The 14027-nt window shown below is 39.7% G+C and overlaps 1 protein-coding gene across 1 annotated transcript in view; it reads right to left on the reverse strand.

Moving 5' to 3' along the window:
* The window catches only part of Ubr1 (ubiquitin protein ligase E3 component n-recognin 1), a 132898-nt gene that overhangs the window by 99682 nt on the left and 19189 nt on the right, over nt 1–14027 (reverse strand). The window contains 2 exon segments of the mRNA XM_028878676.2: nt 1287–1417; nt 11093–11203. Coding sequence (XP_028734509.1) covers nt 1287–1417; nt 11093–11203 — 242 coding nt within the window.

Below are 14027 nucleotides of genomic sequence, written 5' to 3' on the forward strand. Positions count from 1 at the left end.
AAGTAGAAATAGTCCCACAAGGCCTGAACTATGTTTTCATATCCAGAACTCCTTTTTTATTATTTGTGACAAGGGCTTACCATACAACTGCCTGACCTAGACCTTGTTATGTAGAGCAGGCTGGCCTTGAATTCAGATATCCACCTGCCTCTGCCTCCTTTTTCTATTCAATTAAAAGCAACTGTGTCAATGCAAGACTTATTGCTGAGTTTTTATCTAAATACAAGTTAAATCTTTTTTTTTTTTAAAGATTTATTTATTATGTATACAAGTATTCTACCTGCATGTATGCAGGTAGGTCAGAAGAGGGCACCAGATCTAACTACAGATGGTTGTGAGCCACCATGGGGTTGCTGGGAATTGAACTCGGAACCTCTGGAAGAGCAGCCACTGCTCTTAACCTCTGAGTCATCTCTGCAGTCCCTACAAGTTAAATCTTGATGCCTATAATAACCCTAGCATACTATTTCCAAAGCATAAGGGAAAAGGCTATTTTCCCATCTCTCATTAAACTTGTCTCGATCAGGGAAAGAGCTAAATACAAGGGCTAATGAAGTTCATTCTGAGGTTCTGCTGTTCACAAAGGTCTTTGGGAACCCAGACCTTGATCCAGGCCAAAATCAAAATGGGCAACTTACTTACCCACTAGCATTGGCAGCTATAAATAGAACAATCCTTAGAAATGGAACGAGCCCCTGAAAATGTTGACCTTTTCCTCCTTATAGACTTGAAGTGTCTTTACTCTTCTTTGACTTAACTCCTGCATACTACCTAAGAGAGTATTTCAAGTAAAGATACTTTGAAAATATTCCTGAGAGATAATCTCAAGATGATAGTAAATTTAGGTGAGTCTCTCCCTGTTGAGGAGCCCACACCCACTCTTGCCTTGGGTGTATAAAACTGTTCTACAAATATTTGTGCTATATCTATTCCAAATCATAATAAATTACAACATAAAGTGGGGAGGAAGGAAGGAAAGAGGGAAGGAAGGAAGGAGGGAAGGGGAGGGAGAGAAGAAAGGAGGGAGTGAGGGAGGGACAGAAGGAAGGAGAGAGGGAGAGAGGGAGGGAGGGAGGGAAGGAGGGAGGGAAGGAGGGAAGGAAGGAGGGTGGGCAGGCGGGCAGGCAGGCACCATCTTAGGCTATAACTCAACAGCAGAGCATTTATTTGCCTTGTATGTGCAAACCCTAGCATAAGAAGGAAAGACCACAATCATGGATAGCCAACACTGTTTTTAGTAACTTAAAGAACCACCACTAAAGCCTGTGGCTTTTGACCACTCCCACCTTATCTGCAGTTCAGGAGGCAGTTCCTTTTCTTCTTCCCATATGGTCATTTCTACAATGTATTTTATCACTGAAGGGAATATTTTCCTGGCTTGAGCAATTACTTCTTCATTCAATGGGCAATGCAAGGTCTGTGAGGAAACAACAAAAAAATATAATGAGATTGTGTCTAAATAAATGGATAAGGAAGTATTTAAAATAATCATTCAGTGAGTTCATTACACTATCCACTAGGAATCAATTCAAGTTGTGTTCATACGCTGTTGGTAGCAAATTGGAGTTACAGATGACAGAAAGAAACTCATAGACAGTGGAGTACCTTTTACTCATATTTTCCCCCGTGAATTCTCTTCATTGTCTTTCTGATTAGCTTCATTATGATAATACTATGCAACAACTAGCTATCCTTTATAGCTTGTAAGAACTGTTCTCATAATTTATTTCAACCAACTCATAGTTGCTTTGGAAGTGGTCACAGCAAGTACTGATGACAAAGAATAAGAAATGGGGCTGGAGGTGAAGTTCAGTGGTAATCTCTTGCCTATCATGAGCAAAGTTTGATCCTTAGCACCACAAAACAAGACAAGAAAAGAAATAACAACTTAGTCGACCACCAAAGAACAACTGATTTCTGATTTGCCCAGTATGTACAAGGACAATGGCAGGAGCAGAAAGGAGAAAGTTGATTGCTGAGGACTGGGAAGAGAGACTCAGTGTTTACTGGGTACAGAGATTCAGTATTGTAAGTCAAAGGGGAAAAAGCTTGAAAAAAAAAAGCTTTTTTTTTTTTGGTTTGGTTTTTGGTTTTTTTGAGACAGGGTTTATCTGTGTAGTTTTGGTGCCTATCCTGGATCTCACTCTGTAGAATTCTATTACATAACAATGTGCATATAATTAATATAGCTAACGTATATTCTAAAGTATGGGTAAGATGGCAAGTTGACCAAACCACTGAGCTACTCTCTTTTCTTTAACACCTACTATGACCTACTACGACTTCTCACCAATGCTTTACAATGTTAGTTTTAATCCCTCTTCAACATGTCACCTTTTGTAAATAGTGTGTCCAAAAGTCTTTGTTAAAGAGATAATGTTAATGGTACTAATATCAACATTAGAAGACAAAATTCCTGCTCATCGTTTTTCCCCCTCCACATTTTCTTTCAACCATTCATAAAAATGCTCTCAGGTGAAGAGTTGAAAGAAACTCCTCTGCTTCCACCATGCATCAGAAGCTGAGTTCAAGGGCAGCCTGATCTACATAGTAAGTTCCAGGCCAGGCAGGCCACAGAGAGGCCCTGTCTCATAAACAAATAAACAAACAAATGAATGAATAAATCTAACATTTTCCCTTCTCCTCTTACCTACAAACTTTATTGTTTTCTATCATAATGAATAGAACATCTTTTTCTATTACATTTCCTAAAAGGTATTGCTTATATGGCCATTAAAAAATATTTGTCAAACATTTTAAATAGAAAAGCAGGCATTTTGTTGTAGCTTGTTTATTTCAATGCACATGATAGTAAACAGCTGCAATCCCAGACGAAACAGTCTCAAAGAACAACAAGCATACAAACAAACAAACAAAACCTAGAAATCTTCTATGCTTTCTCATTCCTTTTTGGTTAATTTTCTTTTTTGTTTGCTTTTTTGTTTTGTTTTGTTTTTGTTTTTTTTGTTTTGTTTTGTTTTTTTCAAGACAGGGTTTCGCTGTGTAGTTTTGGAGCCTGTCCTGGATCTCACTCTGTATACCAGGCTGGCCTCAACCCACAGAGATCCTCCTGGCTCTGCCTCCCCAGTGCTGGGATTAAAGGCGTACACCACCACCGCCTAGCCTCCCTATTGGTTAATTTTTTTGAGTTTTTTTTTTTTTTCCAACTTACAATCATAACAACTTCACCTTGTCCTTTGCAATATTTATATCTTAGCTCAGTCTAGTTTTGATCTGATTGGGAGTTCTTCCAGAACAGGGTCAATAGGAGCAACAATGGACTCTCTTATCTCTGAAACACTGATGCTCCAATATGAAATGTGATTTGCATGGCTTCTGATTTGAGGCCAATATTCCTGAAAGAAATTGAAGATGCTTTCCAAGAGAACATTCTCCAAATGTGCTAAGACACAAGCACCTTCACAGGTGAGTTACAAGAAGGGGTCTCTTCAGCAATTTAAGAATGGTTATGTTGCAGATCACAGAGAAACTAGGTAACAAGGAGGGTTCATGGGGGGACACCCAGACCCCCTGGAAAGAGGAAACAAGGTATTTTGTGAGTGGATTAGGGTGGGTAGGGATGGTAACATAAGTGGTGGGGGTGGGAAGTGCTGAGGGGTACTGTTAGAGGAGACATTTCGGGGTCAGACGGAAACTGGCACAAGGGAATCTTCCAGGAGTCTACGGAGAGGACCCCAGCTTAGACTCCTAGGAATAGTGAAAAAATAGCCTGAACTGGTCGTCCGTCTCCTGTGATCAGATTGGTGCCTGGCCCAACTGTCATCAAAGAGGCGTCATCCAGCAACTGATGGAGGCAGATGCCAACCAAGACCCACGGCCAAACATTAGGTGGAATTCAGAAATCCTGAGGAGGAGGAGAAAGGAGTGTGTAGGAACTAGAGGAGTCAAGAACACCATGGGGAGGTTGGAGATTTAGCTCAGTGGTAGAGCGCTTGCCTAGCAAGCGCAAGGCCCTGGGTTTGGTCCTCAGCTCTGGAAAAAAAAAAAAAGAACACACTTAATCAACTAACCTGAGCTCACAGGGCTCACAGAGACTGAATGGACAACCAGGGAGCCTGCATGGAACTGACCTAGGCACTATGCATATAGTTTACAGTTTTGTAGTTTGGTCCTCTTATGGGACTCCTAACAGTGGGTACAAGTGCTGTCTCCAACTCTTTTACTGGCTTTTGGGACCCTACTCCTCATACTGAATCACCTTGCCCAAACTTAATACATAGAAGGTGCTTAGTTTTATTGCAACTTGATATGCCATGTTTTATTGATACTCAGAAGACCTGCCCTTTCCTGGATGGAAGAGGAGGGGATGGGGGGATGGGGGTGTGGAGAAGGGGAGGGAGGGGAGGCTGGTGGGAGGCTATAATTGGGATGTAAAATAAATAGATGAATAATAATAATAAAAGGATGGCTGTATTGTAGCCTAACATGCATGAGTTCACCTGCTAATGATATATTAGGGTTTCAGCATAAAACTATTAATAAGACTGATCTAAAATGTCTATATCTTGTTAGATCTGACATCAGTGTTTTCTGGCTTCCTAGAACAAATGTGCAAAACTCCCCTTCCTTTCACCCATACTCTGGAATAATTTATAAGTTTTTACTTCTTTAGTGTTACTCGATTCAGTGGTTTGTTTGTTTTTTTACAATTTTTTAAAGATTTATTTATCTATTATTTATTTATTTATCTATTTATTTATTTATTTATTTATTTATTTATTTATTTATTTATTATGTATGCAGTGTTCTGCTTGCATGTGTCCCTGCAGGCTAGAAGATGACAACAGATCTCATTATAGGTGGTTGTGAGCCACCATGTGGGTGCTGGGAATTGAACTCAGGACCTCTGGAAGAGCAGTCGGTGCTCTTAACCTCTGAGCCATCTCTCCAGTCCCTTTTTTTTCTTTTTTTTTGTTTTGTTTTGTTTTGTTTTGTTTTTTCGAGACAGGGTTTCTCTGTGTAGCTTTGCACCTTTCCTGGAACTCACTTGGTAGCCCAGGATGGCCTTGAACTCACAGAGATCCGCCTGGCTCTGCCTCCCGAGTGCTGGGATTAAAGGCGTGCGCCACCACAGCCTGGCCTCTTTTTTTACATTTTTATCAGCAAAAATTTTACTTTGCTCCATCCTCCCCTCCCTCCCCTTCTCCACACCCCCATCCCCCCATCCCCTCCTCTTCCATCCAGGAAAGGGCAGGTCTTCTGAGTATCAATAAAACATGGCATATCAAGTTGCAATAAGACTAAGCACCTTCTATGTATTAGGTATGGGCAAGGTGATTCAGTGAGGAGTAGGGTCCCAAGAGCCAGGGACAGGTTCTGATCCCACTGCTAGGAGCCCCACAAACACACCAAGCCATATAACTGTCACCCACACGTAGAGGGTCTAGGTCAGTCCCATTGATACATATCTTTTAATAAGAAAGAATATCGTAACACCATTATTTCATCTAAAAACACTATGACTAAATATCATCTAACATAACATTCAATTTTCTGAATCATTCCTCCTATCTTTTAAAAGGAATTTACTTTTTATTTTCTTTTTTAAAAGATTTATTAGCCAGGCAGTGATGATGAACTCCTTTAATCCCAGCACTTCTGAAGCAAAGGCAGGTGAATCTCTGAGTTTCAGGTCAGCCTGATTTACAGAAAGAGTTCAAGTACAGCCAGGGCTACACAGAGAAACTCTGTCTTGAAAAACTAAAAAAAAAGGGTTTATTATTTGTTTTTACTGTAAGAGTGTACAACAAGTGTGCCCTTGGAGGCCAGAAAGGATGTCAGCTCCCCTCAAAGGGGGAAGGTACATTTGAGTGCTAGGTCCTCTGCAAGAGCAGTAAATGCTCTTAACAGCTAAGCCATCTCTCCAGCCTCCTATTTATTATTTGTGTCTCTGTGTGTGTGTCTCTGTGTGTGTGTCCCCGTCCATCTGCACAGGTCAGTTGTGGTTGATATATTGTGCACCCCAATAAACTTATCTTGGGGTCAGAGAACAGAACAGCCACTATATTAAACATAGGTTTGGGCAGTGGTAGCTCACACCTTTAATCCTAGCATTCTGGAGGCAGAGATCCATCTGTATCTCTGTGAGTTCAAAGACACACTGGAAACAGCCAGGCATGGTGACACACACCTTTAATCCCAGGAAATGATGGCAGGAAGCAGAAAGGTATATAAGGCATGAGGACCAGGAACTAGAGCCTTTTTAAGCTTTTAGCTTTTAGCAGCAATGGATTTAGAGCTGAGATCCATTCAGATGAGGAATCAGAGGCTTTCAGTCTGAGGAAACAGGATCGGCTGACAAGTTGGTGAGGTGAGGTTAGCTGTGACTCGTTCTGTTTCTCTGATCTTTCAGCGTTCACCCCAATATCTGACTCCGGGTTTGTTTTTTATTAATAAGACCTTTTAAGATTTGTGCTACAGTCAGTCGTGATGAATCCCCTTGGAAGTGCCTGATGCAGGTGCTAGGAACTGAACTCAAGTCTTCTGCAGAGCAGTGTGTGCTCTCAAGCCCTGAGCCATCTCACCAGCTCCATCCCTCTTGTCTTCCATAAACGCTTGCTGAGACCAAGATCTACACACTGCATTTGGTTGTCATGATTCTCAAGTGCTGGACATTACATCTAACTTAATCTCCCATCCTTAGCCCCCATCTTTTGTTCTTCATGAAGAAGACCACTTTTTCTGTTAAAACACAAAGCAAACAAAACCAAAAACCTATATTCCATGTTTTTCCTGGTAGTAGTATTTGTTGTTATAAACTAGAAGTTACTTGGAAGGTTTTATGATGTCCAGATTAATTATTTTTTATTTTTTATTTTTTTTCGAGACAGGGTTTCTCTGTGTAGCTTTGCGCCTTTCCTGGAGCTCAATTGGTAGCCCAGGCTGGCCTCGAACTCACAGAGATCCGCCTGGCTCTGCCTCCGAGTGCTGGGATTAAAGGCGTGCGCCACCAACGCCCAGCCCAGATTAATTATTTTAACTCAGACTTTCATAAGTGAGCTGCTAATAACAACTTTATTGTGACACAAGCAGAAACCACTACGATTTACTCACTTAAGTCTACAATTTGAGCTGTACATGACGGTTCATGCTTATAATCTCAGCATCTGGGAGGTTGAGCCAGAAGGGTTGCCATGAGCTCAATGCCAACACTGGCTACAGAGTGAGACCCTGTCTCACAAAATAACAAAAAATATTAAACTATCTACTAATACTTATGTTTATACATATATTAGTGTTCTCTCTCCTCCTCAAAGAAGTGTCTTATAGCTGTGGGAGGGAGTAATACAGAGACTCATAATGCTCAAAGTACCAATAGGAAATGATTGGTGATGGAGTCCTCAAGCCTAAATGAGACATTGGTATGACACCTTCCAAGGCTCAGAGAACATTGTTGAAGAAAGGGGGAGCAAAAATGTAAAAGCAAGAGAATACGGTGCTGTGTGTGGTAAGAATAGGGTGTGGTAAAAAGCTGTCCCAGGACGTGACATGGCCACTGCCTCAAGAATCCATAGCAGCTGTGGTTATATACACAAGACTCACACAAGACTGGGCTTCTCAACAGTTCATTATGGGAGAGGGGCACCTGAGGTCCCACCCAGTCTGGACTCACAGCTGACAATCAACGGCTGCATAGGTGGGGACATCATTTTAAGGGGTACACTTGCTAAAAAGTACTTCATACTCTAGTAAATAATTTCCCTGTTGCCTGGCATGTTCCCTCAGTTACAACATTCTCACGGAATTGAAACCTTTGCCCTAGTGAAGAGGGGAAAGCACGTGGGTTTCAGGTGGTAAACAGACAACCATTAAATGGTACGTACACTCCTGCAACCCCAACACTTGGTAGGCTGAGGCAGGATAATCAGTAGAGTTGGGGCCATCCTAGGCTACTTAGCAAGTTGCAGAGCAGCTTAGGTACACAGTTGGAGCTTGTAACAAACAAACAAATACAGAAGAAAACAGCAGATGGAGAGAGGCTTTCAGTACATTCGCAGATATGTGCACAGTCAGTAACAGACGATTTTTTCTAAACCTAATGTACAGTCTTCATTGCTTCTCATCCTTCTCGCCCATATACTTTGTTATTCTTACTTCCTCTCCTCTCACCTTTCCCCTATTCCCTCCTCACTTCCTGACTTACTGATACCCTTAGCCCCAAAACCAAAAAACAACTCTGTAGTGTGTTTCTCCAACCAGCACCTTAGTGCTCCTGTCTCCAAGCCGTACTGGGGACGAAGGTGAAGCCACAAGTGGTTCCTGCAGCTCACACAGGGACAGTTGCCAAGCCATTCCTTCAGTTGACTTTCCCTCAGCACACATAAAGACAAAGCACCAGGAGGGCTTACATAAAACGAAACAAATCAACGAGACAGTGAGAAAAGGGGGAAGAAAAACTGGAGGCCTCTCACCTCCCAGTACATGCACAAAGCACAAGAAACGACACAAAAAGAGCATTACACCGCACTGCCACAAACTCACAACTCCTGACACCAGAACAAAGATAATGAGAGAGCTAAAATGTGTAGAGAATTCAGAGTCTATTTTTTAAAAACAGGTTAGCAACCATATAGAGGACTTCCATAAACGGTTAAGAAGTCAATTAGGATCCACACAAGAAAGATACAGATGGATGAAAGAATCAGTAATTTTGAGAATGAAAGAATCAAACAAAGAAAAGTCACAACAGACCAAGACCGCGGATAAAGGACAAATTTTAGAGATAGATCACAGGTGGAGACAATAACACACACAGGCATACATAAAGAAAGAAAAAAACTAAGGAAGATAACCAAAACTTGTAAGAAGTCTTGGATACATTCAAGAGACCTAACCTAAGTATCCATGGCCTAGCAGGAGTTATGGCAAATTATGTAAAGAGGCTTAGACAATCTATTTTTAAAAATTATAATTAAGAATTTCCTAAGTATAATCAGAGAAAGAACCTTCCCATGATATATATCTAAATTTAACCAAAACAAAGGATACTAATATCTGTAAAAGAAAACACAAACTCACATTCAGAGGCAGAAAGTTCAGAACGACATTAATCTTTGCTCAGCAGCACTCAAGCCAGGAGAAGTGTGGAGTGATATATAGCAAGCCCTGAAACTGTCAACCAAAACTGCTGTCCCTTGAAGAGTTATTCAGCAAAGGTGGCAGTGAAGTAAGAGCAGTCAAGATAAGCACACATGAAGGCAATTCATGCCAACTGGTCAGCACTTCAGTAAGTTCTTCACCGGAGAACACGGTGGGTGGTCAGCTTTCTCCTGAGAACCCAAGGAAGCTGACATTGCACGAGAGGACAGAGAACTGGGAAGGACCAGTCACACCCAACATGGCAAGTCAACAAACCTCTGACAACTATCAGGAGAGCCAGAAATGAACTCCCAATGACTAGAAACCAACCAAACCATGAGTAATAGTAAATCTTGAACAATAACCTCAATAATAACCTTGAATGCAAACTGCCTTGGCCTTTCAATTTAAAGACTAAGCTCAATTAAAAAAAAAATAAGATCCAACTATCTGCTATCACCAAGAAATTCACATAACTAGCAAAGACATCCAAACACTGGGAGTTAAAGGTCAGAAACAAGCCTATCCAACAGAGGGAAGCTGTAAACAAGCTGCCATAGCAATTCCTGAATCTAACAGACTTCAAACCAATGGTAGTCAGAAGAGATAAAGGGATCGCTACATATTAATAAAAGGAACAATTAAGAGGATATAGCTGTTTGAGTCCAGCCTGGTCTAAAGAGCTAGATCCAGGACAGGCTCCAAAACTACACAGAGAAACCCTGTCTTTAAAAAAACCGAAAAAGAAAAAAAAAAAAAAAAGGATGTAGCTATTATATATATCTATGAACCAAATCTTGGGGCTACCAATTTCATAAAACAAATGTTAAAAGGCTTAACAGGCCACATAGGTCCATCCACAATAATAACGGGAGACTTCAATATCCAACTCTAATACCTAGAGAGGTCTTCATACAAAAAGTCAGCAAAAAACAACATCTGGCCCTAAGATGTGTTCACAGCTTATATGGAGATCTAGAATAGTTCAAAGGGCATAAAAAGTATATAATCCTGGAAACTTTCAAAGATCTGTCTATGAAACCTTATGAACATGGTGTTTGAAGGGAAATGCTACACTGTGGCAATTTTGCCAAGTATTTCAATGGTTACCTACCTAGTATTCCCTTGGCTTTTGAATGGTACTTTGCAATGTCTGATAAAACAATTCATTTTTATAGCTGAGTGTAGTGTTCCCAATACTTGGGAGGCAGAGGCAGATGGAGCTCTGTGAGTTTGAGGCCAGCCTGGTCCACATAGCAAGTTCCAGGACAGCCAGGATTATGTAGAGAGACCCTGTCTCAAAAAAAAAATAAAAAAATAAAAACCAACAATTCCTTTTTAGGTGTATTAGCTGAGAATCCTTGAGCAGTCTTTTGTGGTTCCCATAGTTCATCTGTATCTGTGGTCCTATAGTTCTCTCCCAACTCATATCTAAGTGTCTAGATCTGAACTTGCTAAAGGTTTTTTTCTTTTTCTTTTTCTGTTTTTTCGAGACAGGGTTTCTCTGTGTTACAGCTCTGGCTGTTCTGGATCTCGCTCTGTAGACCAGACTGGCCTTGAACTCACAGAGATCCTCTTACCTCTGCCTCCCAGCTGGGGTTAAAGGTGTGTGCCACCACTGCCCGGCCAAAGTTTTTTTTTTTTCCTTTAAGAAAAGCAATTACTGAATTCATGTGTTCATTCTGTTTTCAAATTCATTACATTCTGTTCTTACCTATTAATAACTTCTTTTTGTTCTTTTAGGACTGTACACTATATATCCTTATTGTTCAAATTGATTATTTAAGAAAAAGTATTTTGAATTCATTTTTGGGTATATGTGAATTCATTCCCTCTGGAGAAAATTTTAATTCAAAGTAGAAAAACAAAACATTCTTATAATTAACTTCTAGAACAAAAAAAAAAAAAAAAAAAGAACTGGATTCTAAATGGAATCCATCTTAACCTATTCATTTAATCTCAGAAAATTGAAAACAGCAATGAAGCTTCTTACCTCTTTTGTAGTGCCTGCTCTTCCAGGTTCATGATCCACACAAAAGGGGCCAGTTTTCCATGCTTCTGTGTCTCCACAGTCACAGAACCCTCCTCCAGTAGAAGTATGCATCTAAAACATTAAAAAAAAAAAAAAAAGTTTTTCCATGGTGCCAAACTTTATTGTAAAGCAATGAAAAGTAAGAAGTTTGATTCAAATAATAAATATTCACTAACACTTCAATCTTAGTTGTATTTTAATGTAAAAGAATCAGGATAGGGGGCTGGAGAGATGGGTCAGAGGTTAAGAGCACTGACTGCTCTTCCAGAGGTCCTGAGATCAATCCCCAGCACCCACATGGTGGCTCACAGCCATCTATAATGAGATCTGGTGCCCTCTTCTGGCCTGCAGAGATACGTGCAGACAGAACACTATACATAATAAATAAATTTTTTAAAAAATTACATTTAAAAAAAATGGACCTTCTAAATGTATAAGCTTTTGACATATAACTCCACACTTTAAAAATATTTTTATTAAGTGTGAACTAATGGAAAATTAAAGTAAAAGAAAAATCTTTATAATCTAGAATGCTTGAATATGAATTTTCCTTTTTTATTACATAGACCTTTAAAAATCAATATAATGATACATAATAATTAAGAAATTTTAATACAGTATATTCATTTACATTAATTTTCTACAGCAACTATAATCTTTTTCCTTTGAGTGTTCCTAGGGGAAAACAAACCTAAACTATACTAACTCAGGTAGAGGATAGCATGTGATCTAGACTTCTTCCTTAGAACTTCCCCTTCAAACACACAATAAGGAAGCACAGACCACCCGTGAGCCACGCTTTCAGCAGCTAAAATTACAGAAGGCTTTCTTAGCTTAAAATCCACACAAACACTGCAAGCCAGATTTTACTCAGGCTGCAGTCTATTAACCCTGTACTAGAAAACGAGCTTCATTCATCCAAGAGACCTTTTGGGAAACTTGAGCAGATGAAGGTTGTAGATTCTAAAATAGTTAACTGCAGAGCTAAGAACAAATCACATGAGAGAATTTGGTTAGAGGAATGGAAACATTGTATTGCCTGAGCTTCAGAAAGTCTACAACTGCAAAAGAGAAGTGAAAGCCAATGCAGCAAGAGAATCAACCATTCTATGGGTAACAGGGAGGACTCGCAGGACACTGAGACTAAAGCGGGACAGATTGACACATGCTTGTTTGAACCCCCCAGCACATGAGAGTGAAAGCAGGGAGATCAGTGGGTCAAAATCTGTCTCAGTATAGAGAAAGTTCCAGACTAACCTGCACTACTGAGACACTGCTCTTGGGGGAAACCCAAAACAAAACAAACAAACAAAACTATTTGATCTAGATAAAAAGCCAAGAAAGAGAAAAGTAAGATATAAGTCGTAATAATGAGGCAACCAATGGGGAAAAAAAAGTAACAAGAAATAAGACATATATATATGAAATTTCATGAGATTTGCTAACAGTACCAAAATATGTATCTTTCTTAAATGTGTATTTTATATAAAAGCAAATATAAGTAGAATAGGTAACATCGCAAAAGCAAAGCACAAAATCTAGGAACAAAAGTTTAGTCCCAGCACTCAGGAGGCAGGCAGATCTCTGAATTCGAGGCCAGATTCGTTTCTACAGTGAGTTCCAGGCCAACCAAGGATATATAGTGAGACCGTGTCTCAAAAAAAAAAAAAAAATCAAGAATAAAGTTTTAAAAAGTCAATGAAATAAATGACAGCATAAAGTTTAAAAGACAGAAAAATCTGCCAGCCTGGTCTACAGAGCAAGCTCCAGGACAGCCAGGGTTACCCAGGGAAACAAACAAACAAACAAAAAAAGACAGCAAAATATTTAGCCATCCGTTACGATCCAGAATCCTACTCTTCTTACCAGTGAGCAATGAAAACCTTTATCTATGTAAAGACTTGTACTTCAATATAATAAAATAAATGATACATAATAATATCAAAGCAGCTTTATTCAAAAGCTGGAAGCAGGAGCTAGAGAAACCGCTCAACAGTTAAGAGCACTTAGCTGCTCCTGCAGGAATGGGGTTCAAATCCCAGCACCCACATGTCAGCTCATACCCATCAGTAACTCTAGTTCTAGCGTCCGCTTCTGGCCCCCAAAACACCAGACATGCAGACAGTGTATGTGTATACACGCAGTCAACACACTCACACACATAAAATAAAAAACTGGAAACATTCCAAGTGCCCACCAACTAGTTAGTGACTGAATAAATGAACCAGCACATAAATACAATGGCACACTACTAACTGCTGATCCTTAATTTCAATTATGCACATGAAAGAAGCCAGAAAGGAAGACTACACACTACATGATTTTACTTATATAAGATTCTGAAAGGCAAAGAAAGCAGATAAGTAGATGCCAGGAGCTAGGGCACCACACAACTTTTTCTATGTACATTTCTAGCTTACTACTAGCAAGTATTACTAATGTAATCACATAAATGTATGTTTACCATTTCACAAAACAGGACACTTAAAAGGGTAGATGTTAGTTTATATAATATACATATCAATAAGCCTGACTTGACACTTGAAAAAAAAAATTAAGGCGTGGTGATGCTTGCTTTTAATCCCACCACTCAGGGAGACAGAGGCAGGAAGATCTCTATGAGTTCAAGGTCGCTCTGGTCTACATAGTGAGTTCCAAGCCATCCAAGGTTACATAGTGAGACTCAGTCTCAAAAATAAAATAATTAAAATACAAGCATAATCAAAAAATGTTTCTAAAGTATATAACACAGCAATAGGAAAGGCAAAAGAAAATGAAAAAGGATAGACATAAATAATACATAAAAGAAACAAGGGCTAGGGTACTAACTCAAATGTCAAAGTACTGACCTAATATCCATGAAGCACAGGGTTCAAATCCCACAACCAAAAAAAAG

The sequence above is a fragment of the Peromyscus leucopus genome, chromosome 4, assembly GCF_004664715.2.
Source record: "Peromyscus leucopus breed LL Stock chromosome 4, UCI_PerLeu_2.1, whole genome shotgun sequence".
Lineage (NCBI taxonomy): Eukaryota > Metazoa > Chordata > Mammalia > Rodentia > Cricetidae > Peromyscus > Peromyscus leucopus.